Genomic DNA, 26752 nt, shown 5'->3' on the forward strand with positions numbered 1-26752 from the left:
ACTTCAGGGTATTTCTACAGTTTAAAAGAAATTGCTCTAGATTTAGCCAAGAGTTGGCAGTGACTGTTCTGCCTACCCTCCAGTTGAGAGGGATTTAACCAGTGAATTTTTTTCTATAGTTCTCTGTTCTCAAGCTGCTACATCAACTGATGTGTGGGGTGTCTCTTCCTTTTTTGTTTTTCAGATCACCCAGGAAGCTGGAGAGTTCATGATCACGTTTCCTTACGGTTACCATGCCGGCTTCAACCATGGCTTCAACTGTGCTGAGTCTACCAACTTCGCCACTTTGCGATGGATTGACTACGGAAAAATGGCAACCCAGGTAGGTGTCTGCTGGGATGAGGGCTCATTTCAAACCACTTCTGAAATACGGACACACAAATGAGAGACGTAACCTGAGGAACAAAATGGAAAGTGCCTTTGATTTGACGATGTGCTTTTTCATTGTGCCACGTTGCTGGTTTGTGCCTGTTAATAATTCGTGTCGTTTTGAGGGTGTAACAGTGACGTTCTCAAATGCTAGATGGAATGTCCACCTTGTGAAGAGGTTGTCTGGGGACTAGTAAGTTGGGATTAGTTTTCTGATGCATCTAAACTGCATTTCACAGTGAGTAAGGTGAGTGATGTAACTGAATACAATTCATTAGGTACATACTGAAGGGGAAGGAATAAGCTGGAAATACTTTCAAGCTGCAATAAGACAGTGGTAATAACCTGAAAATATATGAATTTCTCTAATCTGTGCACTCAGTTACGTTTGAAGAGGAGAGTTGTGCTGAAATGGCTATTTCTCATTAGGGCAAACTTTTTGTGTGTTCTCTTTTGTTCTCAAGTCAGTGATGGTTTGCACAACAGTTCACATACTGCACTCTCTGTTTGTAAGAGAGAAGTAAAACCGTTCAGCATAACTGATTCCATAGGATCTGTGAATTTTTAAATTGAGGATCAGTTCCACACAGTCTTCGGGAAAAGGAATAAGTGATTACAGAGGGGGTAGCATTTGAAAATTGCCCCAGATGCTCCTTTCCAGAAAGGCAGACTTAGTTTTCACTCTAGAATAGCATTTATAATATCTCCTTTGATTATTTTCTTCTGTCAGCTCAACTTGACTCTGTAACTTTTGGAATGCATCCTAATGCATCTGGGACAAAACCAGCTGTTCAAAGGGGGCTGGTGGTGTCTGCTTTTCCTTTACAAAGGTTTATGTTCTGAGAGCAGTAAGAGGTAGACGATTACCAAATGGTGACACTGGGGGCCTTGACACCCCCCTCTTTAACCACCACCTTTTCACTGTAGTGCCTTCGGCCATTTTTGAGCCAAGCTGAAACTTTCTGCACAGAATTATATTTGGTAGCAATCAATGTTGTGTGTTAATTAGCCTGAGTGGCCGCTTTGTGACTAACACGAGTCACTCTTTTTTGTTCCTGGGGCTCATGCTGTTTCTGGCACCGCAGGCTTCAAGGGATCTTGTAGAATCACAAAAAGACCCCATGCTGTTTCTTCCTATTTTTGATTTTTAATAAGTGAACATCATTAACCCAACTGGAAAAGGAAGATGGTTGTCACCCCACAGGACCTTTTTTCCTGCTTTTTTCCCCTCTTTGGTATTCTCTATCCCCCTCAGCCATGCAGGCAGGCAGGCTTTGACTGTCTGATGGCACAATAATTGGCGTCTGAGAAGCTCATCCCATGGAAAACAAGCTCAGCCCATCGGGTTCTGAAAGGTGAAGTGTCTGTCTTGTTGATTTTTTTCAGTAATATTCAGCCCAGAGTTTAAAGGACTCTACTGTTAGCCAACATATTTGGCCTTTTGAGCTCTCTCCTTTTCCAAAACAAAGGAATAGATTTTTTTCTTACATTTCTGAAACTCCAGTGGTGTAAAAAGATCTTCTGATGGACATGCTAATGGCTGGGCCATGAAATATAGAAATGAAGTATGCCATGAAGTATCAAATACACGAACTCACTGTGCCAGTGGGCTAACACCTCTAAATTGCTAGTAATGGCCACTGAAATTACTCTCACAACAGAAAAATCCTCATGCTGAAAAGTTACGTGTTTGTCCTCTCTGTCCCCGACCAGTATTTGAGCAGTGAACCTTCCCTTGGTGTTTCCCTTGTTGTGTCCCATCCTTAGACCAGACCCTGTGGCATTTGAATTTGTTCTGGAGTTAAAGGGATGATAAGAAAAACCTAGAACCGTAAGAGGCCGCGAATCACAGTTTAGTGTCTTAAACGCAAAAATAACCAAGCAAGCTTGGGTTGAAAATTTTAAAAATCGTGTTTGTCTGCTGTGACCTTGTACAGCAGGTTTATCTGTAGCGAATGGTCATGGTATTACACCCCAGAAAATGGGGTTTATCATGGAAATTCTGACAGACCCTTAACTACAGCGGTGCCAGCAGGCACCGCTCTAATATTAAAAGCAATTTTGGGTTCAGCCATGTGTTCACAAACAAGTGACATTTGGGAAGTGCGGGTTTAGATTGAGCCTCTGTGCTTACATTGTTAAGCAGCGTAGCGTGAAATTACTGAACAAGCAGCACAGAGAGCTGTGAGCAGAGCTGGGGAGAGAAAGTTGAAGTGTGGAAGGAGACGCCCAATTTATTTCCATTGCACTCGGTGACACTTGTCTGTTCAGAGATTTCCATTTAATATCGCCTAAACCACACACTGCATACGTGTTAATTAACCCTTTGGTACCTTACTATGAGGTTCCAGATGAGGTGTGAATGCTGTTACACTGGAAGGGCAAAAGGTTTGTTTAAATCTCATTTTAAGTTAAACAGGGACTTAATGAAATAGCAGCTGAGTGTGTACACTCCAGCCGTCCGCGCGTTTGTGGAGAGAGAATTTGTGGAGAGAGACATTCTGGAGTGTGTGATTTTTTTTGGTTAACTACTGCGGGTTTAGTGAATTTTAAAAATAGCTATATTGATTTCTGTGCTCTCAGGCACAATTAGATTATCCTTGCCCACATCAAGCAGGTTTGTTTTGTTTTTTTTTTCTTGTCACATACTTGTTTATGAAGTTCTGGGAAGCTCTGTGCTGGGGGCACACTGTGGGTTCACACTCTCACTGCGCCGGAGCCGGGTGGCTGGGGGGGAATTCTCCTCCTTTCCTGGGACTGGCAGCGTGGCTTGGCCCACCAGTTCCCAGGAGACTGGTGACAAGGTAAGGTTCAAATCAGCCAGTTATAATGTTCTCCTGGACATTATCCTGGGGCTGAAACTTGGCTTCAGCTTCACTGAGAGCGATGTATGTCAGTGGTGTAAGGTAAGAGGGAGCTGGTGTGGGAAGGTAATGGCTCACCTTGGAGAAAGGGAGCTGGAGCCGTGTTAATTGCCTGCCAGATGGATGAGATGTTCCACTAACCACAGCAGAACCTGCTGGGGCTGTAAAAAACACATCATAACCAGGCTGAAGCTTGAAGATCGACTTCTTAGACACTGGTTCTGCTCTAATTGTAGAATAAGGAAAAGCAATGGAGTTTTGGAGGAAACTAATAGTGGGTAAATACTCTTGTATCTGTGTAAACTTGTAACCAGCATTAACAAGGGCTTAAAAATTCAGGTGGAAATTGGTTTGGTGGATACCCAAGTGAATAAACCAGCTTTTTGAGAACCTAGAGAGAGGTTTTGTAGCCTGTCTCCAAACTGCATAGAAGTTGTCAATCAGTGTGAAGCAACTGGAAGGGTATATGTGTGTATATATATGTGTATAGTGGTGCCTGGGGTGTGATGCTGGGTTTCACATCTTTAGCTGGAAGTTGTAACCGTTGCTGACGGTGCCTCAGGTGTGATGCTGGGTTTCACGTCTTTAGCTGGAAGTTGTAACCGTTGCTGACAAGTAGCCTCTTATTTTAAGAACATGTTGACCAGAACATCTTTATTAACTAAACAGAGGGCCAACACACAGAGATAAATTTGTGTCTTCAGCAGTATCAGCTGTCCCCAGTGTCTGTACAGACAGACTCGGGTGGGCAGTGTGAGGGCTGGTGGCTTTTGGCACATGGGTTACCACAAACGTTCAGCTGAATTCTTTGGTTTCTCTCTTTAGGTTTGCCCTGTCTCGTTCCAGCTTTTTAGTTACAGCAGGTTCTCACCCTCTAAGTGTGATTTGCTGATCCTTCTAATAATTGCTTCTCTAGCCTCAGTGCAGAGTGCTGGTCTGTGACAGACAAAATTCATGTCATCTCTCGTGATGTGTATAAATCCTCAGGACTGATTGCTCTCTGTTCTTTGCAAATGCCAATCTCCTCAGATTCAGAGGAAGGGTATAACATTCTCCTTTACTTCACATCTTTAATTATATGGTGGTGTACCACTGGGAAATAGATGTCTTGCCTACAGCTGGACATTGTGCCCAGAAGTGTAAGAATTAACAGCTCTTTAACTGTTATCCCATTTATTGTCAATGTAAATGTCTCCATCTGTCCTGGAGGAACCTTGTGTTGCAGCTGACTTCATTCCACTCAAGGTGACTTTGAGGCCAACTGCAGTTTACCTTCCTCCTCATGAGTGAGAAAAGCTGTGCAGGAACAGCAGGTCTGTCCCCCTTGTCTGTGGGTGGGAGAGAGACCTTCAGTTCATCATGGGGCTCCTGTAGATGATCCTGGTGTGTTGTCACTGGGTCTTTCCAAATCCCTGATGGGAATTACTTTCAGCATTCTTTGGAGAGATCAAACTCTGGCAGGGAATGCTTTTTTTTTTTTCTTCTTTAAGATGCAGTCCTATTTGACTAACAGGAGGCTCAGCCTGTCGCACTGTGTGAAGGAAGAGATTTAGGAATGAGTTAAAAGGGGTTTTTTTATAGCTTTGGAGATCCTGGCACAATATTTCAGGAGTCAGCTGTAACCCAAATACTCTGCTTTAGACCTGAACATCACTGGTTAAATAATACATTTCAGTAAGGGTGGTTTTATTTCTATATACTGTAGTTAATGTTTACCTGCATAGGCAGAGCCTAAAAAATTATGGAAAAATACTTTCCATTGTACTCCATAGTTGGAGTTCTTCAGTCATTTGTCTTCCATTAACTCTTTGTCCTGGTTGGGTTTTGTCCTGTTTAGTTGTTGAAAGCTTGGAAAATGAAAGGCTCTGAATGATAATTTTCATTCCTTAGCATCAGTTTGGTTTTTTTTTCTCCTTTTTGTTTTGCCACACGAGCCTGCGGTTTTTTTCTGCTTTACTGTTTTGATTTGCTTTGTTTCTGGAAACTCTTGGCTGCAACCAACAGACGGAGGGTCTTACTAGCTGTGTATTTGACCAAACAACCCCTTCAAACCCAAGTGTTTTAGTAAAGGGTCCTTCCTGAAGTCGAGGTGCCCTCTAAGTAAGTCTCCTGGTATTCAAAAAGACACTTTCAGAGTGTACAATTTTATAAGAAATTCAAGGGTACCTGAGAGGTTGGCTTTTCTATTTCTTTAGCAAACTGGACTGGCAATAAGTGAATGGGAGGGGAACAATTTCTTGCACTTTCCTTTATATTAAATAGCAGACACTCCTGGATGATAATGTCTGGGGTACTATCGCTTGACACTTTCATACCTTCATTTTATCTCCTGTTTACTCCAGAGATAGTGCTGGAATTATCTATCTCAATATAAAATGGGGTCGAGTTGCCCTTCCTTCCCAAAAGCCTACTTTTTTGTTGTTGTTGTTCTGAAATACGTAGCCTTCCTCTCCTCCTGCACAGACCCCGCTCTGTCCCAGCTCCATCCCACTCTGCTGCACAGTCATTGCACTGGGAGAAGGGGAAGACCAGTAAGACTCTTCAGTTTGAGATTTTACTGATATATAAAGCCATTTTCCAGAAAGATGCCTTTTGGATCTCAGTCCTTTACACACCTTTTTGCTTCTGAACCCTCTCCTCACATGTGGGTTGGGTTTTTTTTGTTATAATATTGGAATAACAGATCTCAACTTTACATTTGGAGTATTTGTGATTTAAAGTTGCCTAGCATATAATTTGCCTTGTAAAATTGAAGCTTACTTCTTACTGTGCAGATGTTAGTAGGTTTTCTCTTAAAAGATGGCCTTATTTTCCAAGAAAATAAAATTCATGAGGTTTTTTGCAGAAACCATTTGGTAATATTGTAAAATTGGCCTTTGAAATAAGGGAAATCAGAATTGTATTTTTGCATTACTTTGCATGTGGGCCTTAACTGACTCTAATAAGACCTTTTAAGCTTAGAATACATAAAAAAAAGTCTATTGTGGGATAGCATTTCCCTAGTTTATTTTTGTCAGATTCAAAATTGCTCTTGTACAAAATCTTCCACCTTTTTTTGGTGCTTATTTTCTTCTATTATTTGTAAACATCCCTAATGCCTTACTCTCAACATTCTGTGCAGTAAAGAGGAGTTTTTACAGTGTTTTTCATGCTCAGATGGAAAGGAGACAGTTATTTTTCTGGAACTGTCTTGGAGCTTCCTTTTATCAGCCTTGTTCCGAAATTCCCTTCAGAAGTAGGGATTGAGAGGTTGCTTGTCATCATTTTTGTTAATGAAGAAAGAACAATTACACTTCTGTCAACAGGAAAAATATACCCTGGGGGTTTCCAGGATTTCAGGGATTCCTCAGGATTCCTGGCTGGAGCTGGACACAAAGACTGAACATCTGTGTGGATGGATGGGCGCTCAGTGGGAATGTGGTGGGAGTGAGGCCAGAGGAGGCCATGGAGATGCTGGGAGGCTGAGAGAGTTGGGGGGGTTCAGCCTGGAGAAGAGAAGGCTCCAGGGAGACCTTAGAGCCCCTTCCAGTCCCTCAAGGGGCTCCAGGAGAGATGGGGAGGGACTCTGGATGAGGGAGAGGAGCCATAGGAGGAGGGGGAAGGGTTTGACCCTGAAAGAGGGGAGATGGAGATGAGATGTGGGGAAGAAGTTCTTTGCTGTGAGGGTGGTGAGAGCCTGGCCCAGGTTGCCCAGAGAAGCTGTGGCTGCCCCATCCCTGGAGGGGTTCAAGGCCAGGTTGGAGGGGGCTTGGAGCAACCTGGTGTGGTGGGAGGTGTCCCTGCCCAGGGCAGGGGGTGGCACTGGGCGGGGGGCTTTAAGGTCCCTTCCATCCTGAACCCTTCTGTGATTCTGTGATCTGGTGTGTCCTTTCTGGATGTCCTGTCCTTGAGAAGAGGCATCCGAGAGTCTGTTTTTAAATTCACAATGTAATGATGAACTGTTCAGGACCTGATTCACAGCAAATGGGACATTTCTAGCTGGGGGCAGATGACTTCAGGCAGCTCAGCCTCCCTCTCTGCTCAGTCTTTGGCCTAACACTTGGAGCAATGATCTGGGAAGGATCAGTTGGTTTTTAAACAGATTTTTTTTTTTTTTTTTTACATCCTGAACCCTTCTGTGATTCTGTGATCTGGTGTGTCCTTTCTGGATGTCCTGTCCTTGAGAAGAGGCATCCGAGAGTCTGTTTTTAAATTCACAATGTAATGATGAACTGTTCAGGACCTGATTCACAGCAAATGGGACATTTCTAGCTGGGGGCAGATGACTTCAGGCAGCTCAGCCTCCCTCTCTGCTCAGTCTTTGGCCTAACACTTGGAGCAATGATCTGGGAAGGATCAGTTGGTTTTTAAACAGATTTTTTTTTTTTTTTTTTAAACAGACTAGGCCTCTTTATGCTACTGAGGCTACTTTATGCTACTAATTTACTTGAGGTTAATTACTGCATGGTGTAGAGCATGCTGTTTGTGACTTTGAATGCTGCTTAGTAATGACTTCGCCAGCTCAGGGTGAGTCTCCCAAGAGCCTGGGGTGGAACCTGGGATGGAAAACTGCCCTCAGCCCGTGCTGGCCTGTATCAGGAACAGCGTGGCGAGTAGGGCCCGAGAGGTGATTGTGCCCCTGTACTGGGCACTGGTGAGGCCTCACCTCGAGTACTGTGTCCAGTTTTGGGCCCCCTACCATAAAAAAGACATTGAGGTGCTGGAGCGGATCCAGAGAAGGGCAACAAAGATGGTGAGGGGTCTGGAGAGGAAGTCTTATGAGGAGAGGCTGAGGGAACTGGGGTTATTCAGCCTGGAGAAGAAGAGGCTGAGGGGAGACCTTATTGCTCTCTCCAACTCCCTGAAAGGAGGGTGTAGAGAGGTGGGGGGCGGTCTCTTTTCTCAAGTCACAGGCGACAGGACGAGAGGAAATGGCCTCAAGTTGCGCCAGGGGAGGTTCAGGCTGGATATTAGGAAAAATTTTTTCCCTGAAAGGGTTCTCAGGCATTGGAATGGGCTGCCCAGGGAGGTGGTTGAGGCCCCATCCCTGGAGGTGTTCAAAAGACGGGTTGATGTAGTGCTGGGAGGTATGGGTTAGTGATGATGCTCCTTGTTTGTTGTGTGGGTGTCTGTTTTTGTCAGTGAGGTTGAGGGTTGGACAAGATGATCTTCCAACCTAGAAGATTCTGGGATTCTGTGAGTCCCGATGCTGCCGGGCTGACAGAGTCCCCCGCTCTCTCCCTGCCTCGCTAACCCCGTGATTTATGGCGGGGAGGTTGTGCTGTGCTTTGTGGCCGCAGTAAATAGCCATGTGAAGAATGTGCTCCCTGCAGCTTATCCGTTCAGCTGCTCTGTCACCCAGGAGTCCCTGATAAAGTCTCCCGGCCCCAATCATTCATGTGTCAGAGCCCAGGCTTAAGGGTCATCATGCTTTGGGACGCCAGTGTGGCAAGGCCATCAAAAATCCCTCTTCAAAGCTGCCTTAGCATTGTGCTTTCCTGTCCAGCTGGTGCTGCTCCATGGGGATTGCTTCAGGGGTGACACATGGGGGCATAGACACTGCAAAAAGAAGAGCAGTCTTATGTTCCACCTAAGAATAAATAACTAAATAGTGCATTCTGTGCCAGAATTGCAGAAATGGTGAGCTCTGAAAGGCGGTGTAAAAGCGTAAAGTAGCTGTGAATTGACATTAGGCTTTCTCATCAGGTACTTTCCTTTTTGATGTCCTCCACAGAGATTCCTTTAGTGTAGGCAGCGTTTTTTACCCTTCTACCTCTTTGCTTTGTGCAGGAAGAACACTTGAAAAATAAAGCCCGCTATTTATTACTGTGCATTGAGAGTAGATTGCTTATCAACAGCCTCTTTAATTTTTTTTCAACTCCATTTTGCTTCATTATTTGTCTTTCCTGATAGTCACACTTCTAATTTTCCTCCAGCTGGCTTCCCTGGTGGCATGAGCAGTCTCAGGGTTTTCCTGGGGTGGCTCAGAGCTGGGGGCTTCCCAGTCTCAGCCATCAGGATTCAGACCCTGCTCCTGCTCTGTAATCACCCTGCTCTCTGGCTGCCTCCCAAATACCTGCAGGTGGGTCTCAATCATTCCAGGGAAGAGACAGAAGCATTTCATTTGGTGTCCCATTTGCAGAGGGGTCTCTATCGCTATTTCCTTTCAGGTTGCTATACAATGTCGTCTCTTTTATTTATACACCAGCCCTCCCTTCGTTCCAAGTTGTAGCGTTTGGAGGTTCAAAAAGTATATTTCAGCTTCATATCCTTTTTGAAAAATGTTACTGAAGAATTCTCGTTATTATCAGGGGAAAGAATTTATAGTGTGTTGAAAGCAAATCTTGGCGTGTCACTTTAGATACTGACACTTCATGTTCCACCAAATGTAATTATTCATGTTTCTACAAACCGCCTGTGGATCTTGGTCCTACACGGGATGGTGGATTTTACAACTTCCTCTGTTGGTTTCCAGGTGTGTAACCCAGCACAGCATTCGCCTTGCTTTTTAAAAGAAATGAATAAAGCAGATGATCAAACAGGGGGATAAAAGGATAACTTTAGTCGCTTAGCTGGAGTTGTCTCGTGCGGCTGGCACTTTGGAGCTGTAGATCTTCCCCAAGCCACCTCGGTCCATGCTCACAGCTTGCTTCATGTGTCACCTGCTGACACAACATGCTCTCTGCCACCCAGAGTGCTCGCTGGTGGACCAAGTCTTACAGTGCAGAAGTAATACCTTGAACCATAGAATTGTCCAGATTGGAAGTGACCTTTTAAGTCCAATCTTCAACCTAACTCTGATAAAACCCATCACTAACCCATGTCTCTAAGCACTATGTCAACCCATCTTTTAAATCCCTCCAGGGATGGTGCCTCAACCCCTTCCCTGGGCAGCCCATTCCAAGGCTTAATAACCCTTTCAGTGTCAACATTTTTCCTAATATCCAATCTGAACCTCCCCTGGTGCAACTTGAGGCCATTTCCTCTTGTCTTATCGCCTGTGACTTGGGAGAAGAGACCGATGCTGAGATAACCTCAGAGTGATGTTCACCCCATCGTAGCCACTGGATAACAGTCTTATTTTGTTTATCCCTTGTGCTGGAATGAGTCTGTCAAAACAGGACTGGTTCTTCATTGAATCTCCTTCTTGGGGTGCTGCTGAGGGCACTGAATTCCCTTCTGTGCTCTTCCAGCCTTATCTGAGACACGAAACTTGGGCCCCCACCGAGACAATCCTCCCCCCGCCCCTCGCTGTGCTGGTGTTTGTGTTGCAGCAATGAGGATTGGGGTTATTTGAGAGAGATTCAGGAGTCGTCGGTGTCCTTACAGCTGCAGTCCACAGAATAGTCAAAGATAAAACAGAATTCTGGCAGAGGTTGCGAAATAGCTTTGCTAAAAGAAAAAACAAAGAAGAAATAATCTCCATGTGACACATCAGCAGAAGCCTGATGCCAGTTGGGATGGGTTATTATTTTATTTGCCTAAATTGAAGCACGTCACATAGCATTTTATATTACATCTTGAACCAGAATCCTTGTTACGAATGGAGAAGAGTGGGGTAAAGCTGAGTTCCCAACTCTTCTACCCACAGAAACCCACACGGAAGGTTACGAAGCGAGTTCAGGAGCGTGGAGAGAGCGTGCCCTGCAGCCAGGGACCGGGGGAGGCCTCGGAAAGCTCTGCCTAATTGTTTTGTTTATGAAACTCTGTAGAAGGTTTCCAGTGGGTTTCCTAATGAACTGGTTTGTTGTTGAGACTTAGGGCAATGCTGGTAATTACACTAGAAACAGGGGGTCAAGACTCATCTTCTTCCCCACAAGCTTTCAACTACCAACCATTAAACACACAAACTATCCATTTTAGATTTTCTTTTTTTCTTCTTCTTCTCCTCAAAGTTTAACTCTTCATTTACTTGCGGAATTCCTGCCACTGATCTTTCAGTTGATGTCTGAAACCTTGGCTGTCAGTGTGGACATGTCCAGGGGCCAAGTGGAACGAAAATCAAACTGGAGCCCAGACTGGTTTGTTCTGTCGTACTGGCTGAGCATTAACCAGATCTAGAGTAAAACATCTGTAATCCGTAAAAAATTGGATTTAAGAGTATTATACTGGGAGGATTTTGTGTTTCTCCCTGAAGTTGAAACTTTATACCTTGTCCAGGGAATTGATGGAGAGGAGTTGAGGAGAGCTGGCTGCCTGTTCCTAAAATATACAAGAATTTCTCAGCTGCCTTTTGAGTGTCACCATTTTTCTTTCCCAGTAACTTGCTTTTAGGCTTCGTCGTGATGAAAAAGCAGATAGAAAAACTTTAAGAAAAGGTTTTGGTCTGGCATTTAATGATGGCATAATGGCTGCAAGAACTTCAACTTTGAGCGTGTTGGGGTTTCTTACATTTAAATTTCCGTAGAGGCGCAGCGGAGCCCAGCAGAGTCTTCCACGACGGCGCAGAGGGCCCGGATCTCATCTAAACGTGAGGGGTTTTTCCAGGAGAACCAGAGGTGCCAATTGACATATATCATTTTTGTGACTATTTCTACATAAGGAGAAGGGTTATTTTACGTTAACTTTTTTTATGTTATGGAACAGATGGAGTTCAGTTTAGTGTTAATAGCTGGGAAGTGAGGGAAATATCCTTACAAAAACGATGCTGAAGGTTGAGGTTGAATGAGGCTGCATTTTTCCATATATCATTTCATTTTATTACTGCAAGGAGACAGTCTTTTTACTTGGCTGTTATTTTATATAGACTTATTAGTGTTTTTATTTAAAAAAAAAAATTGCAAATAAGATAACGGTTATGCATTCAGTAGCCACAAATTTTCCACTATCAGTCTTGGAGTTATGATGGATGGGACAGGGCTCCTGCTGTGGTCAGATATTTTACCGCAGTCTCCAACTTTGAGTAGCAGATAATAAAATAATAACTAGAGGAAGAATGGTGGGTTTGTGTGTTTGAAAAGCGTTCGCATGTTCTTAATCCCACACGACGAACAGAGTCATTAACTTATGAAAAATGAGAGATAAGGCCAGGAAAAGCCCTCAGAAGATGGAACCAATTAAGTTCCTGCAGATTTGGTGAATATGGAAGCTCCTCTTGGCTTGTTGCTGTTCTGGGTCTCAGATCCTCTGTATCATAGAATCATAGAATCATAGAATCATTGAGGTTGGAAGAGACCCTTGGGATCATCGAGTCCAACCATCTCCCCTACTCTACAAAGTCCTCCCCTACACCATGTCCCTCAGCACTGCATCTAAACGGCCCTTAAACACAGCCAGGGATGGGGACTCCACCCCCTCCCTGGGCAGCCTGTTCCAATGCCCGACCACTCTCTCTGTGAAGAATTCCTTCCTAATGTTCAATCTAAACCTAGATCTGAAGGCAAAGAGCGAACTCTAAAATTGGTTTGATTTTTGTTTTGGTTTTTTTCCACCCCCATTTGAAGGACTTGCAGTCAACCCGTGGAGATCCCAGTTATGAATATTCCGGGGTTTATTCTGCTCTTTGTTGCTCTGACACCATCGCTCTTCCCGGGCAGCTTGGTCTCGTGGTCTGGCTGCCAAATGGGTGACGACAGAGCAGGGACATGAAGATACTTGATTAGATCTCAGAGTTCCTTACATTTCTCAGCTGTCACTGTGACATGAGAGGCGTATCCTTTGCGGTACCATTTAGTCATGGTCTGTGCTTTGGGTGGCCATTTTGCTCTTAAATCTTTCTTGAGTCTGTTGGTACGTGGGAGTCCTGTGAGTGCCTGGATCGGGGCTTCGTGGTTCAGTTTTGTCCCACATAAACAAAACGAGGTTTCATATCTCTCCTTAGTGGGGGTGCTTAAGCGTAGACATGTTCATTTTATTTTTTGTGTTTCTATAAAGTTTAATAATAATGGTATATGGAAGTGTTGGAATTTGAGAGGGGAAAACGGAATACAGAAGGATATTTTCTGCAGAAATTGGGATGGGGAGAGAGAGGTGGGGGTGTAGGAATAGTATCTCCTAGGAAATACGTGTGTTTATGACCACAATTAAATACTTTGAAAGAAATAGGACTCTGGGTCATATTTGGAAGGGGAGGCAGTACATGGAAATGGGTATCACTGACAGGGAAACACAAGCTTGCTGTTTTTGTCCTGCTCTAATGGAATTGGGCAGGTAATTGATTGCAGAGCAAATTTCTTGCCCTTCTCTGCCTGTATTCTCCTCCCTCTCCCACCCCTCATGGAAGCATCTGCTGCGTTAAGAGGTGTCAGAGGGAAGGGTATGGAAAAATACCCCAGCCATGATGGGAATGCGAGTGTGACACAACTGCAGCAGCTGAGGAAATATAACTGTATGGTCCAGAAGAAGCCTCCAAGGAAAGAGGCTTTGTAAATTATTCATGCTTACTAATGTGAAAGCAATAAAATTAAATTAAAATTGAAATACAAACATACATCATGTTAGATTTGTGTAAAGAAAGGAACTTGGCTGCTGCTGGCTTCTGGTGGTGTGGTACGCTGGAGATTGCAGCCTGGTGGCATCCCTCTGAGCAGCATCCAGAGAGCTCGGGATGTGGTTTCCTGATAGAATCATAGAATCATTTGTGTTGGGAAAGACCCTTGGGATCATCGAGTCCAACCATAAACCCAACTCTACAAAGTTCTCCCCTACACCATATCCCCCAACACCACATCTAAACGACTCTCAAACACATTCAGGGATGGTGACTCAACCACCTCCCTGGGTAGCCTATTCTTGTTTCTGACCACTCTTTCTGTGAAGAATTGTTTCCTAATGTCCAGTCTAACCCTACCCTGTTGCAGCTTAAAGCCATTCCCCCTTGTTCTATTGCTAATTACCTGTGAGAAGAGACCAGCACCAGCCTCTCTACAGTGTCCTTTCAAGTAGTTGTAGAGAGTGATGAGGTCTCCCCTTGGCCTCCTCTTCCTCATCTAAACAGTCCCAGCTCCTTCAATCGCTCTTCATAAGATTTATTCTCCAGGTCCTTCACCATCCTTGTTGCCCACCTCTTGCATTGAGGTGCCCAAAACCAGACACGATACTCAAGGTGTTGCCTCACCAGCGCTGAATAATCTGTGTGTACTTTACATTGTTGTGAGACTCTGGTGGTGGTTGGAGACTGTTCTGGAGACCTTTAGACCCATCTGACTTGGGATTTACTCTACTTGCTTTGAAGGCCTCGACATCTGTGTGGGGCAGCGTGTTGGGTCCAGGGTAGGATCAGGAAGGGACTGATGCCCTTTTAAGCCATTTTTCCCAGTTTGTAAAGGCAGAGGAGATCAATCTCCATAGCTCATTGATGGTGTGTGCTGTGGGGTGCTCTTCTGTATTCCTCTTTGTAGCAGCACACAGGTGCTTTTAAAATTTCTGTAGGAAAAGTGATTGAAAATGTGCTCAATACAAATCCCTTGAGCTGGTTTTGATGGAGGTGCCGGTGAGAAGCTCCTGCCTGGCTGGGAATGGGAAGCCCGGGGACCAGCTGTGTTCCTGCCTCTCTGGGGCCAAATTGCATTTCCAGCCCTGCCGTCCTGTGCTATTTTGTATTAAATGAATTGAGTTTTCCTGAAAGTACCTGTCCATAAATACTCCTTCCCACTCGGCACACTGAGGCTATTGCAGCTCTCCCAGGCAGAGCAGAAGGCAGCCAGCGCGCTCTAAAAAGTGAAAATCAGGAGCTGGGAGGGAAGAGGGGTGGCCAGGAACAGCACAGAAAGACTCTCTCCACTCTCTCTCAGCAGCTTCCTAACTAGGGCCATAAATCTTTTAATAATAGCAGCGAAAAATGAAGAAGAAAGGGAAGAAACAAGTTTAATTTCATGCTAAAGGAAAGGATAGAACAGTTTTGAAAAGGTGTGGAGGGAAGGTGAACAAAAAAAGCCCTGCAAAGTGACTAATTACCTCATCCTCCACTCAAAGCTGAAAAGCAATTAGTGCCAGTCCATACAAGCAAAGCTTTGCACCTCAGAGCTGAGCTGAAAGGGGCTCAACTTTCCACACACAACAGCAAAGCTGTGCCTGCAGCCTCAGGCAGGGGTTGGTGATCCCAGAATGCTATGGGGTTGGAAGGGACCTCTGGAGATCATCTCCTCCAACCCCCTGCCAGAGCAGGTCCACCAGAGCAGGTCCCACAGGAACGTGTCCAGGAGGGTTTGAATGTCTCCAGAGGAGACTCCACCACCTCCCTGGGCAGCCTCTTCCGGGGCTCTGCCACCCTCACAGGAAAGAAGTTCCTTCTCATGTTGAGATGGAACTTCCCATGTTCACGTTTGTGCCCGTTTCCTCTTGTCCTGTCCCTGGGCACCACTGAGAAAAGCCTGGCCCCATCCTCCTGACACCCACCCTTTCAGTATTTATCGGTGTTGATCAGCTCTCCCCTCAGCCTTCTCTTCTCCAGACTGAAAAGCCCCAAGTCCCTCAGCCTTTCCTCATCAGAGAGATGTTCTAGATGTTCAGCGATCACAGTATCCTTTTCATTCCCTTGCCTTCTTTTGGGTTAAATTTGATAAAGACCTGGATTTTCATTCTGTCCAATATCTGGGTGAGGATCCCCTTGCTGGACTTGGTCTGTTAGTTCTGTGCTTTGTCAGAGCAAAGGGATATCCAAGTAAAAACACCCATAATTTGTCTTTGTGTAGGCACGTATGATGACAAGGATGTAATTCCAGAGGTTCATTTTAATGAGCATATGTTAGTTGAAATGAATAATGCACGTTTGCTTTGGCTCAGGTATATGTGGTTTAGATGCAGAATGTACTTATTGTTGTAGCCTTTTTTATTTCTCTACACTCTTCTGAGGGATTTACGTGCAACATCATGATGTATAATTTTGAAGTTTAACTGCCTTATTTGCTAGGTTAATCTTTTGTTCCTTTAAGGCCTTTTTTCGGTTATGAAGCGATACTAATAATCTCTTTTTAGCCTGAGAAACTCCACGAGAGCCTGGCTGATGGAGGGAACGTAGGTTTGAGATCAGACTTGGACCTGGCCTCCATCAGCCAAAGTTATTACTGTCTAATGACTGTGAGACAGGAGATGGGGGTGTGCTGGGTGTCAGAGAGCTGGGTGGGCTTGGAGGGAGGAGGAGATTCTTGGGAACAGAGTCTTCAACTGCTCTCTCAGAGTGTGGCACCTTGTGCTGTCTCTGGTTTTGTCAACAGCAAGTGGAGTCAATGCTTTCCATCCCCACATATGCACTGGTGTGAATCCTTTACCCCAGTAACCACCATAGGCCTTACGGACAAAACCAGTAGAGCGTCGGTTGGCCTCTGGAGAAAGGCAAATTTGGCTGATGAAAAGTAAAGGCATTCCTGTGGTCTGATGTGGTGTCTGCTTCTCCTGCAGTGTACTTGCCGCAAGGACATGGTGAAGATTTCCATGGATGTCTTTGTGAGGGTTCTGCAACCAGAACGTTACGATTTATGGAAACAAGGAAAAGACAATACTGTCCTGGACCATATGAAACCTACTGCCCTGACCAGTCCTGAACTCGACGCCTGGAATGAGACCAAGGCAGAGTTGAAGGCTAAATTGCTTCGCAGGTAAAGAGAAAGCAAAACGACCCAACGTTATGTCTGAGCATTGTGTTTGATTTTAATTGTTAACATTTTAAACACTATAATTCTTAGTTTCGGGTAGTTCAAACTCTTCTTTTTTTTTTTTTTTTTTACGATTCCTCTTGTAATTTCTCTGGGGTAATGTGTTCCCTTATTGTTCTGCTGCCTTTAAATGTTACAGAAGCACATATTTTCTGAAAGTAGGACACTGTGTGCCCCCTCATGTCTCATCTCTTATCCTGGAAGACAAAAAATCTATAGTAAACATTTATAGCTTCACTTATCAGAAAGCAGAAGGGAAAAAAAACACCCCATCAATTGCAAAAGGGATTTTATGCATGCCTTTCTGTACTTCCTTTGATCTCTGTATTAATTTTCTACAAGTTTGTGGGGTTTGTGTGTTACAGCATGCTTGAATCAAAAATCTGGCATGTAACCTTTTACTGTTGGAATCTTGCTTTATAGGATAGGAGATGAGGAAGAGGACAACAAACACCGGTACGTGACTTCCCTCATCAACTTAAATGACTTCATTCTTTTTCCTGTTGAGTTTCTTAAAATAGTAACTCTGAAAGTGTGTGCCTTTTTCGCTTGGTTTTTTCATGTCTGCTCCCTTAAAAGGGCAAGGAAAACCCTCGGGCATTGAGGTTTTGCAGAATTCATCTTGGTTTTGTGTTGTTTCCTGAGATCTCTTCTTGCATCACTAGAAAACCTCAGCTGGGTCACGTCTGTTCTGGTTTTGTTAATCTATTGAATTAGTAGCAATGGGTAATGATGAACTGGTTGTGGATAAAGCCAACTGGTCACCAAAGCAGGTAGTTAATAAAACGCTGCTCTCAGAAAGTGGAATGGAAGGAGAGTGTTTCAGACATGGGCTGCTGATGGGAGAACTTCCCTTCCTCACCAAGTTTACCTGAAGAAAGAGGCTCTGTATTCTAGGAAATTGAATTGTCAAAGGGCTGTAACGTACGCATATGCAGAGTGTGTGCCCTTCCATATGCTGCCTTACCTTTCTTTTTTACATCATTCTCCTTCCTGCTCTGCCTGTTTCCCAAAGCACTTGCAGTGCAGCACGCAGCCCTGCCTCCTCCTGCTCTCACCTGGTATTTGTTGAATTTCTGGTGTGAGGGTTGGAAGTCTCTGGAAATTGTGCCGCTTCATCCAGATGCAATATTCTGCTTGTAATTTCAGTTCCAATAGCAATTCTTTGAAATCCAGGACAGAGCTTTAAATAGATTTCAAATTTCTGGAGCCATCTTTGATAGGGAAATTGAGTAACAGTTTAAAAACTGTTGACCTAATAATTTGATGATAGCTGATTTATTTAGGCATTGTAGCAGAGAAAGAGCTGACATACTCGTAAGAGTGTCTTTCTCCAGCACTGGTGTTTATTGTCTTCCAGGAGTTTTCAGTCACCCAGTGTTGCCTTGGGCTGGTGGTCCCATGTCTTGCCTTTTCCACGTGGAATGATTTGTCTCTGACTTTACAAATGCTGAAATGGGAAAGTGTGTTCCCCACTAAACCCGTGACAAATGGGTATTGGGGCAGGTAATTGATCTTCCACTCCTGAGGGTGTGTTTCTAAAATGCTTTCAACTAACCCTTCTACAGTCAGCTTCAGGAAAAGCAGTGCAGTCTCGGACTCAGAAGGTGCAATTCCCACCCTATGGGCAATGACTGGGAACTCCAGGGAGTCCCTGAATCTTTTCCTTCCACATCTGGAAACTGGGAATCTCTTTACTGCCTATGGCTATTAAGGGTTACTTAGATACATGTAATATTTGCACAGTGTAAGGTACTATATAAGCACTGAGGATTATTTTTCCTCTGCTTAGCAGAGAAGCTTCTTTCTTAACCTGAGCTATTGCAAAGGATCCAGATGCTTTTTTTTTCCCCCTTATCTATTCCTTGTTTCTTAGATTATTTTGGTATTATCCCAAAGAGGGTTTGAAGCTGTTGAATCCTGCTTAGCAGTAGTCTCTCTCCTGTGCTTATGTTTTGGAAAGACGTAATTTTACTTGAAGACTGACTTTTCTCAGCAGGATGGACTCCAGTGGAAGAATGGGATTCACCTCTGCCCAAACCTCTTCACAGTTGTGTCTACTTAATTTAAGTCACTTTGTGGGCTGTTCTTCAAAGAGTACAAACACTGCGCTTTTTTGCCAGCTCTCTTGGAAAATGTAGCTTTTAAACTCTGCAGGGAGATATGTTATTTCTTTTCTGAGGTCATTCATACTTAGTTACCTTGAAAAACTCAACTTTGTTTACTTTATGGCTTCAGCAAGAGACTGTTTTAGTGTAGTCCACAAAAAGCCCATTTCTGGTAGGCGAATTATGTCAGATACAGAACATCTTCACTCTGGAAATGTACAGCCTTCAGCTTGTCGTTCTGGAAGCACAGTTTCTTTAAATGATGTGCTTTCTGCCTCTCTTCATTTCCCCACAGCTTCAGAGTGAGAAGAGCACTGCAAAGAGATCTTTTTTATCTACTGTGAGTAAAGCTCCGTGATTTAATTTTTGCCTGACATTTCTACACCACAGGAATAAAACACACACTTTACTAAAAATAGCTGGTAACACTTGATTCTCCTCCGATGCTTTCACCACCTATGGAAAGTTCCAGCTGCACTGGAAAAGTCTTACAGGTTTATCTTCTCCTCCCACCTTGCTTTTCCCACGCGGAGGAGGTGGCGTGTACTTTGGATATGGGTGAAGAGAAAAGTTGATCCTTCTGGGTTGAGCTCTGTGTTCCTGCTAATGAATGTCTTGCAGGTGCAAAGTTAACATCGATGCTTGGAGGGCTACCATATGGCTAGAGTCTAGCAATTATAAATCACTCTGCATATGGATCAACTTTCTTTTCTATTAATCATTCATCTCAGGTTGATTTTTTTTTTTTTCCCCCCATCCTTCTTTGTTGGTTACCTGATTAAGGGCTCTTAACTTCATTAGACTCCAAATCTAATTAGCGGCTGAGTTTCTGAGGCTCTGAAACTTCTTCTGGGAAGCTGGATTTCAGCTTTTCTGGTGGTTTGGGCCGATGGGTGCAGTGTGATTGTGTTTTACAGTTTGTTACGTGATGGTAGATGCAAAGGCCTGGAACAGGGAGGCCATATGGAAAACGCTGTTTTCAAAAAAAAAAAGATCTCTGCGTGCTAAAAATGGTGTAAAACTTGCAGGTCTCTGAGTCAGTGTTTTCTGAGAGCTTGTTAGACTTAAACCCAACATTCAAGGAGCTATTTGATAGGTCCTGTAAAAAAAAAAAATAGAATTTGTACTGGGTCTGGCTGGGATGGAGTTAACTTTCTTTGTAGCAGCCCATGGGGCCGTGTTTAGGATCTGTGGGTACAAATAAAAGGTCCTGATAAGGCCCCGAGGTTCTGGCTGTTGCTGAGTGATGCTCACCCAGTGTCAAGGCTTGATCTTCTTCCCAGTCTGCCCAGTGAGTTCCCTGGTGGTGGGTGAGAGACTGGGAGGGGACACTGGCTGGGACAACTGACCCAAAAGTGGCCCAAGGGATGTTCTGTACCATAAAACGTTACACTGAGCAATAAAAACTGGGGTGAAGAGAAAGAAGAGGGGCTTGGCTTCCCAGGTGGCCATTATTTGGAGACTGGCTGGGCCCTGGGCTCCCGTGGGAGACGGTGAGTGGATTTCCCAGGCTTGGTTCTTTCTCTTTTTAATCTCTCCTCTTTCCTTCACCTGTTAAACTGTCTCTGTCCCAACCTAAAAGCTTTCTGGCGGTTTTTCTTCCCCATGGACAACTGACCCAAAAGTGGCCCAAGGGATGTTCTGTACCATAAAACGTTACAGTGAGCAATAAAAACTGGGGTAAAGAGAAAGAAGAGGGGCTTGGCTTCCCAGGTGGCCATTATTTGGAGACTGGCTGGGTCCTGGGCTCCCGTGGGAGACGGTGAGTGGATTTCCCAGGCTTGGTTCTTTCTCTTTTTAATCTCTCTTCTTTCCTTCACCTGTTAAACTGTCTCTGTCGTGACCTAAAAGCTTTCTGGTGGTTTTTCTTCCCCATTTCCCTCCCTGTTCTCAGTGAGATGTGGGGGGTGAGCGAGTGGCTGTGTAGGTGCTTAGTTCCTAACCAAAAGACATTACCCTGACTCCGAATCTGCATTTTATTTTGCATCGTGGCTCCTGTAATCTCTTTGCCTTAGGGGTGTTGACTCTTTAGAAAGAACAGCGTTGTCTGAACATATTAATATGCATTTTGGTTTTGGTTAGACTTCTTCGTAGGCCTTGGACCCTATGAATTATAGTGCTGAAAAGCCATAGACTGCCTATTGATTATGCGCCACGCGTTCATTCTGCTGGGCTTTCAGAAACTGGCAGCACTGGGGAGTATTTCAGAGCTGGAAGATGATGCTTTGCAGCCTTCCAGCCCTTTGCCAAAGGGAAGCACGTACAGAATGAAAAGAAATGATAGAATGGAGGCGAGAGGATGAAAGGAAGATTTATAACGAGTTTTCATCTGTATTTTGAAATGCAAGCGAAATAGATTTAAAAAACAATTAAAATTACTGGTGAGCTTACATTAGTAATGGTGGGGGAAAAGCTCTTCAAGAATTCGGGGCAATTAATGGCTTCTGTGAATGAATCTTAAATGTTGTGTCATGCCAGGTTCATCTGTTTCCTTTCAGATACGCGGTTTGCCCTGTAGCTGTTGTTGGCTACCTTGTGTTTGCTCTCCTAAGAAGATCCTTTTGTTTTGTGTTCAGCTTTTTAAAGCCGGCGATCGTTTTCTATATTGAAGGCTGCTCTTTTATGTCAAATCACACTTCTGTACTTCTAGGTCTCACAGAAAAAGGAGTCAGCCCAGAAGACATAAAACAGAGGATCAGAAGTCTCTCGGGGACGTCATGGCTATCGAAACTGCCTTAGAAGATGTGAAAGTAAAAGAGGAGCTGAAAAGAGGGGCAGATCTGGAGGAAGAGGAGAGAAGCAAAGGGATTGAGGGAGAAGGTGAGGGCCCTGCTTCACTGATGGCACATCACTTCAGTGAAGAACTGGGGCGAGCTATCTCTCTAAAACACATTTGTAAATAACTTGTCTGCTGTTGTTTATTTCTCTTGAAATATCAGCGGAGTCTTTCCCAATATTAAATCTGTGCTCACTGAAATACACCATCATTTACAGCAGCAATTGATTTTCCCCTCTCTTTAAGGATTCAGTCCAAATAGCTTTCTTGGCAGGGCTTGAAATTTCTGCCAAAACTATTACAGGTTTGTAAAAATATATATTACGGGAGGAATATTTTTAAATATTTCATAGAGAAACAAATAAATATATTTTGTGTCCCGCTCTGAAAAGGAATGATTTGTGCACTCCCTTGTGCAATTAATCTTTCCTCTCTCCCTCCCTCCCTTCCTCCCCATTTCTTACAGAGGCTGGGAATAGAGGCAGCCGTGGGGTTGTGTAGGATCCACAGCTGCTGTGGGAGTGCAAGTTCCAGGTTTGCTTTTCTAGGAGGGAAGCTTTTCAGCTTTCTTTGCGTGGCTGAAGTTAATACCAATCCATGACAGCTCCCAGTCCTTTATGGTTTCTTCTGCCTGTGGTTAGTCCCAAAGGCCTGACCGCAGCTGTCTTGCTGGAGGCTTTTTTTGGTGATACTTCTTTTTTCCTTGGCTCTGTATGAAAGATTGCAATTCTTGCTGGGAGTAAGCTGCTTTTTTCTTCCCCCCCCCAATGTGCGTGGTTAAGTAGCTGATGTTTCTGTGATGCACTCTCTCTTTGAGGCACTCTCCAGCATTTCATAAACACCAGTGAATTCATTTTCATATATTGTGCATTTCCATTATTTGTTTAGCATTTGGAGAAAGCTGAGGCTGCCGACTGTTTAGAGAACCTTGATAATGATCTTCAAGGAAATCTGTGGAAAGCTCTGGGGAAAGAATTGAGCTCTTTGTTCAGTTCCCAGAGTCTCTCTTAGCGAGACGGTGTGTTTTCTCTTTTCAGGGGAAATAAGGAGTTTGAAGATCATTGTTGTACCGAGCAGGAGCAGCACAGAGCAGACAGTTAATTTCTATTGCTCTAAGCTTGAAAGTGTCAGCGGTGTGTTAAATTGTATGCTCTTAGCTCTTGTACAAGTTTAACAGTCGATTCTTGTAATAAATGGCCCAAAATGCTGATATCCCTTCGGAGACAAGAGATAAGTGACAAGGACGGATCCGAGATCCTTAGAATGGCAGAGAAACAATAATAACTCTGTTCTGGCCAAATATGTTCCAGACCATATACTTAGACTACATGTTAAGAGCTCTTTAACTGTTAGCACAAGAGGGAAAAACTTGTTTTCAGCACCGTTGCAGAAAGTGTCATGAGAACTAGACTATTTGCTTTGCAGTTTCTGCAGGGTCTGGTGCTCAGTGTGACTGTTGGCAAATACACAAGTTTCCTAATGCAATACAGCAATTAAAGAGCACTGAATTCTCTGGTTTTCTCCACCCTACTCTCTGCGTTACCTCTCCCAAGTGTCTTAGTTTCATCTTGAAAAAGAAAATAGCATCTGTTTGGATGGCCCTGCTCATGGCAATTCAGCTTCCCCCTCCTTCACTTCCTTTTCATCTTCCTCTGGTTGTGATTTGGCTTGATTTTCTACTTACACCAGAAGAGATGACCTAGAGAAGGAGGAAGAATGAATTTCAAAGTAATCATTGGTAGCTTCAAAGTAGGTCTTGTGCTTGGTGAGCTGGACTAGCCAGGTATTAATAATGTGAGTTTTTCAGGATTTCTGACCCAGATACCTTATGTTGTTTTCTTCTGGTTTTTATGACTCAGCTTCATATTCATAATTTATTAGGTTACTATTAATACATTTAGCATTCTTAGCAGGTTGTCTTAGGACTTGGAATTAAAAGGGGGGGAGTCTTTAAGCTCAGCTCTGCTCTGGGTGTGATAAACAGCATAAATACACCCCGTGAGATCTGCAGGTGTCACCTGTGATGCTGATGTTCTGAGTCCTGCAGACTTGGCCCTTGGGCTGCAAACCAGGTGTCTTACAGGAGGATTCTACTTTATTTTTTTAAATAACGTGAGAAGAAGCGATGAAATGCCCAACTGCAAAATAGCTGTGTGTTATTTCCCACCACGTTTCATTAAATGCCAGTCCCACGTATCCTCTCGAGTGTTGCAATTGTAAAAAAGTACATAATTACGTGAAGTAACGCTGTGATCGAGATGCCAGCAAACCAGAACCAAAAACTTCTCTGCCCTTAAGCTGTGTGTAAGAGCAAATTGGTGCATAACTGATTTTTTAGGTGACCGTTTGCCATGTGAGGTTTTCATTTCAGGCAGGAGATGATCTCCAGAGTCCCTTCCAACCCCAGATCATTCTGTGATGTGGTGCTGTATTAGAGATGCACTGGCAAAACTCTCCTGCTTTCTCCTGCCTTTAGTTTCATCTTATCTATGTGCTTGTGCTTCTGGTGATTATTAAGTCTAATTTACAGTTGCTTTTTGAGCTGTTGACAGTACAAATTATTTAACTAAAGTTGTGGCTAAATTACTGAAGTCCTCTCTTCTGGTCCTTGCCCCATACCAGGGGATATTGCTCTACTGGGTGAAGTCCCTGCTCCCTTTGCAGCTTTTATAACCTCATTGCCCTAAGCTGCAATGTACAGTCCTATGGGAGCTCCCTATTGTATTTCAAATTATTTCTAGCAAGTTTGCACACTTTGAAAACCCAGTGTCGTGCTGCAGTTTTCCATGTGCCCTGACTCTCTTACTTGTGCCTTTCTTCTTCAGCAGAAGGACCATGGATAGGCATTCTGCTCTTAACCCACCCTATTGATTTCTGCATAAAGATCCCTTCCCTTCCTGGGTGAAGTCCCTGCTCCTATAGCAGTTTTTATAACTTCATTGCCCTAAGCTACGATGTACAGTCCTATGGGAGCTCCCTATTGTATTTCAAATTATTTCTAGCAAGTTTGCACACTTTGAAAACCCAGTGTCGTGCTGCAGTTTTCCATGTGCCCTGACTCTCTTACTTGTGCCTTTCTTCTTCAGCAGAAGGACCATGGATAGGCATTCTGCTTTTAACCCACCCTATTGATTTCTGCATAAAGATCCCTTCCCTTTCTGGAAGTATTTGTGAGAGCCAGCAAGGGACTTGGGATTTTACCTCTCTTTTTCCTGGCTTCTGATTTTATAGATTCGCTTGCAGACTGGTTTGTCCATCTTAATGCAAAAACTTTTAAACAAAGTTCTACACCCCAGCTGCTGTCAAATTACCCATTTAGAAGTCAATAAAGCTGGTGAATGGCATTTGTTTTGTTGTTGGGTAGAGAATTCTCCAAGTGTATAGAGAGTAAATATGATCTGGTTTTGTGCAACTGGGGAAAAATGCAATTTGCCTTTCATTCGATATGTTTGTTTCTCTAAGGAAATTCAATATTCCTTTCTCTGTGATAGAACAAACCAGTTTATCTGAGGGACTGCCTGCACAAGTACAAGAAGAACTATTTGGGCTGGACTTGTTCCCTGTTTTATAAATTTGTGTAAATAAAGTCATCGGAGCAGACTTCTGGGAAATGTTGAGGTTGAGGTGTCCCCTAGAAGATTTCAGCAGGGATTTTAGCACTTTGTTTCATTGTGGGATTATTCACTTTTTCAAACCCTTCTTCCTGCAGGCTCTTCATCATCGTGCGATGGTTTATCTGATTTTCTGGGTGCAGGTCTGGCTGGTTGGCTTTGGTTTAGTCCTTAACGGAGGAGGTTGAGTAGGTTGGGGTTGGTGAAGCATCATTAGAGGGTGAACAGTCTGTCTTTGTTTTGTTGCCATCAGCCTTCCTCCCCATCCTGATAGTGGGAAAATGACCTTTTGCAGCAGAGTCATCCAGTCATAGCATCTGTGGGTGAAAAACAATCTCTTATGAAATAAATTGAGCGCTGGCGTCTGTCTGCGGAACAGCCATTATTTACTTTGCTCCCAGTGAACTGATAACTTCATTCATGAAGTGGGGGAAGAGTCGGGCAAAGGGAACATACATCATTTGAGATGGAAGGAGGCAAGATGTGAAGGCATCTCCTGCCCTAACCTAGAGACACTCGCTCGGCGGCCAGTAGGAATTTTAATTACTGCTGTAAAATCCCACTGTGTGGATTCTTCAGCAGAGTTATATTGGGATGAGCGGTGGGGAAGACTTTTATGGGTCGTTACTGCCTCTGGTAAAAATATTGAGATGTCTAGCTGTTCCTGAAGTGTTTTTGTTGTCACAGCCTTGTGAGAGTCCTGCAGAACCATGCAGATAAGATGAATGACCGTAAGGTAGGAGGAACAAGGACAAATGGAGCAAGTGTTAGGAAAGGATATCTCAGTAACGAGCGCTGGCACGGTGTCCGGAACAGGCTTCCTTCAATGCTCTGCTTGATTTATGTTGTAAAGGCATCTTTTTAAAAGACCTTCCAGTTGAAATCTTTTGGTAATAATGATTCAGGTGTCTTTGTTCAATTCTTCATTTCCCAGGGCTGTTGAATGCATTGACACACAGATAAGGGCTGTGCTTGCAAACAGGGGAAGCAGTAAAGGGGGGGGACAGGTCCAGAGCTTTAACGGTGGTCTGAAAGGGAGGGGACAGGTCCAGAGCTTTAACGGTGGTCTCCAAACCTTTTTGATTGTGCCCCTCATTAGCACAAAACTTTTGGGCACACTTCCCAATCTATACAGGTATTACTGTGCTAATATATTGCGAACATTATAAAATATACACAAAGCCAGAAATTGAAAAACGGATGAGCTAAAGATAAACTACTATTTTAAAGATGTATTTTATTTTACTTTTTTATGGTACAAACCAATTTTCTTCCTGCACCCCGGTGGGTGGGTTTGCACACTCTGCTTTGGAGACTGCTGATAGAGAAAACTTGAAATACAGAGTCATGGCTCATGTAATATAATACATGTTTTCTGGCACACTGTCCAGTTTCTTAGAGGTTTAGATATTTTCCCTCCAGGCAACCTTCATTTTGGCAGCCTTTCTGCTCC

The 26752-nt window shown here is 43.9% G+C and overlaps 1 protein-coding gene across 1 annotated transcript in view; it reads left to right on the forward strand.

Moving 5' to 3' along the window:
* The window catches only part of KDM4B (lysine (K)-specific demethylase 4B), a 96984-nt gene that overhangs the window by 47066 nt on the left and 23166 nt on the right, over positions 1 to 26752 (forward strand). The window contains exons 7-10 of the mRNA XM_014952881.1: positions 185 to 322; positions 16551 to 16747; positions 17228 to 17260; positions 21563 to 21732. Coding sequence (XP_014808367.1) covers positions 185 to 322; positions 16551 to 16747; positions 17228 to 17260; positions 21563 to 21732 — 538 coding nt within the window. The remainder of the gene's footprint in view (positions 1 to 184; positions 323 to 16550; positions 16748 to 17227; positions 17261 to 21562; positions 21733 to 26752) is intronic.

This window comes from Calidris pugnax, unplaced genomic scaffold, assembly GCF_001431845.1.
Source record: "Calidris pugnax isolate Ruff unplaced genomic scaffold, ASM143184v1 scaffold199, whole genome shotgun sequence".
NCBI lineage: Eukaryota > Metazoa > Chordata > Aves > Charadriiformes > Scolopacidae > Calidris > Calidris pugnax.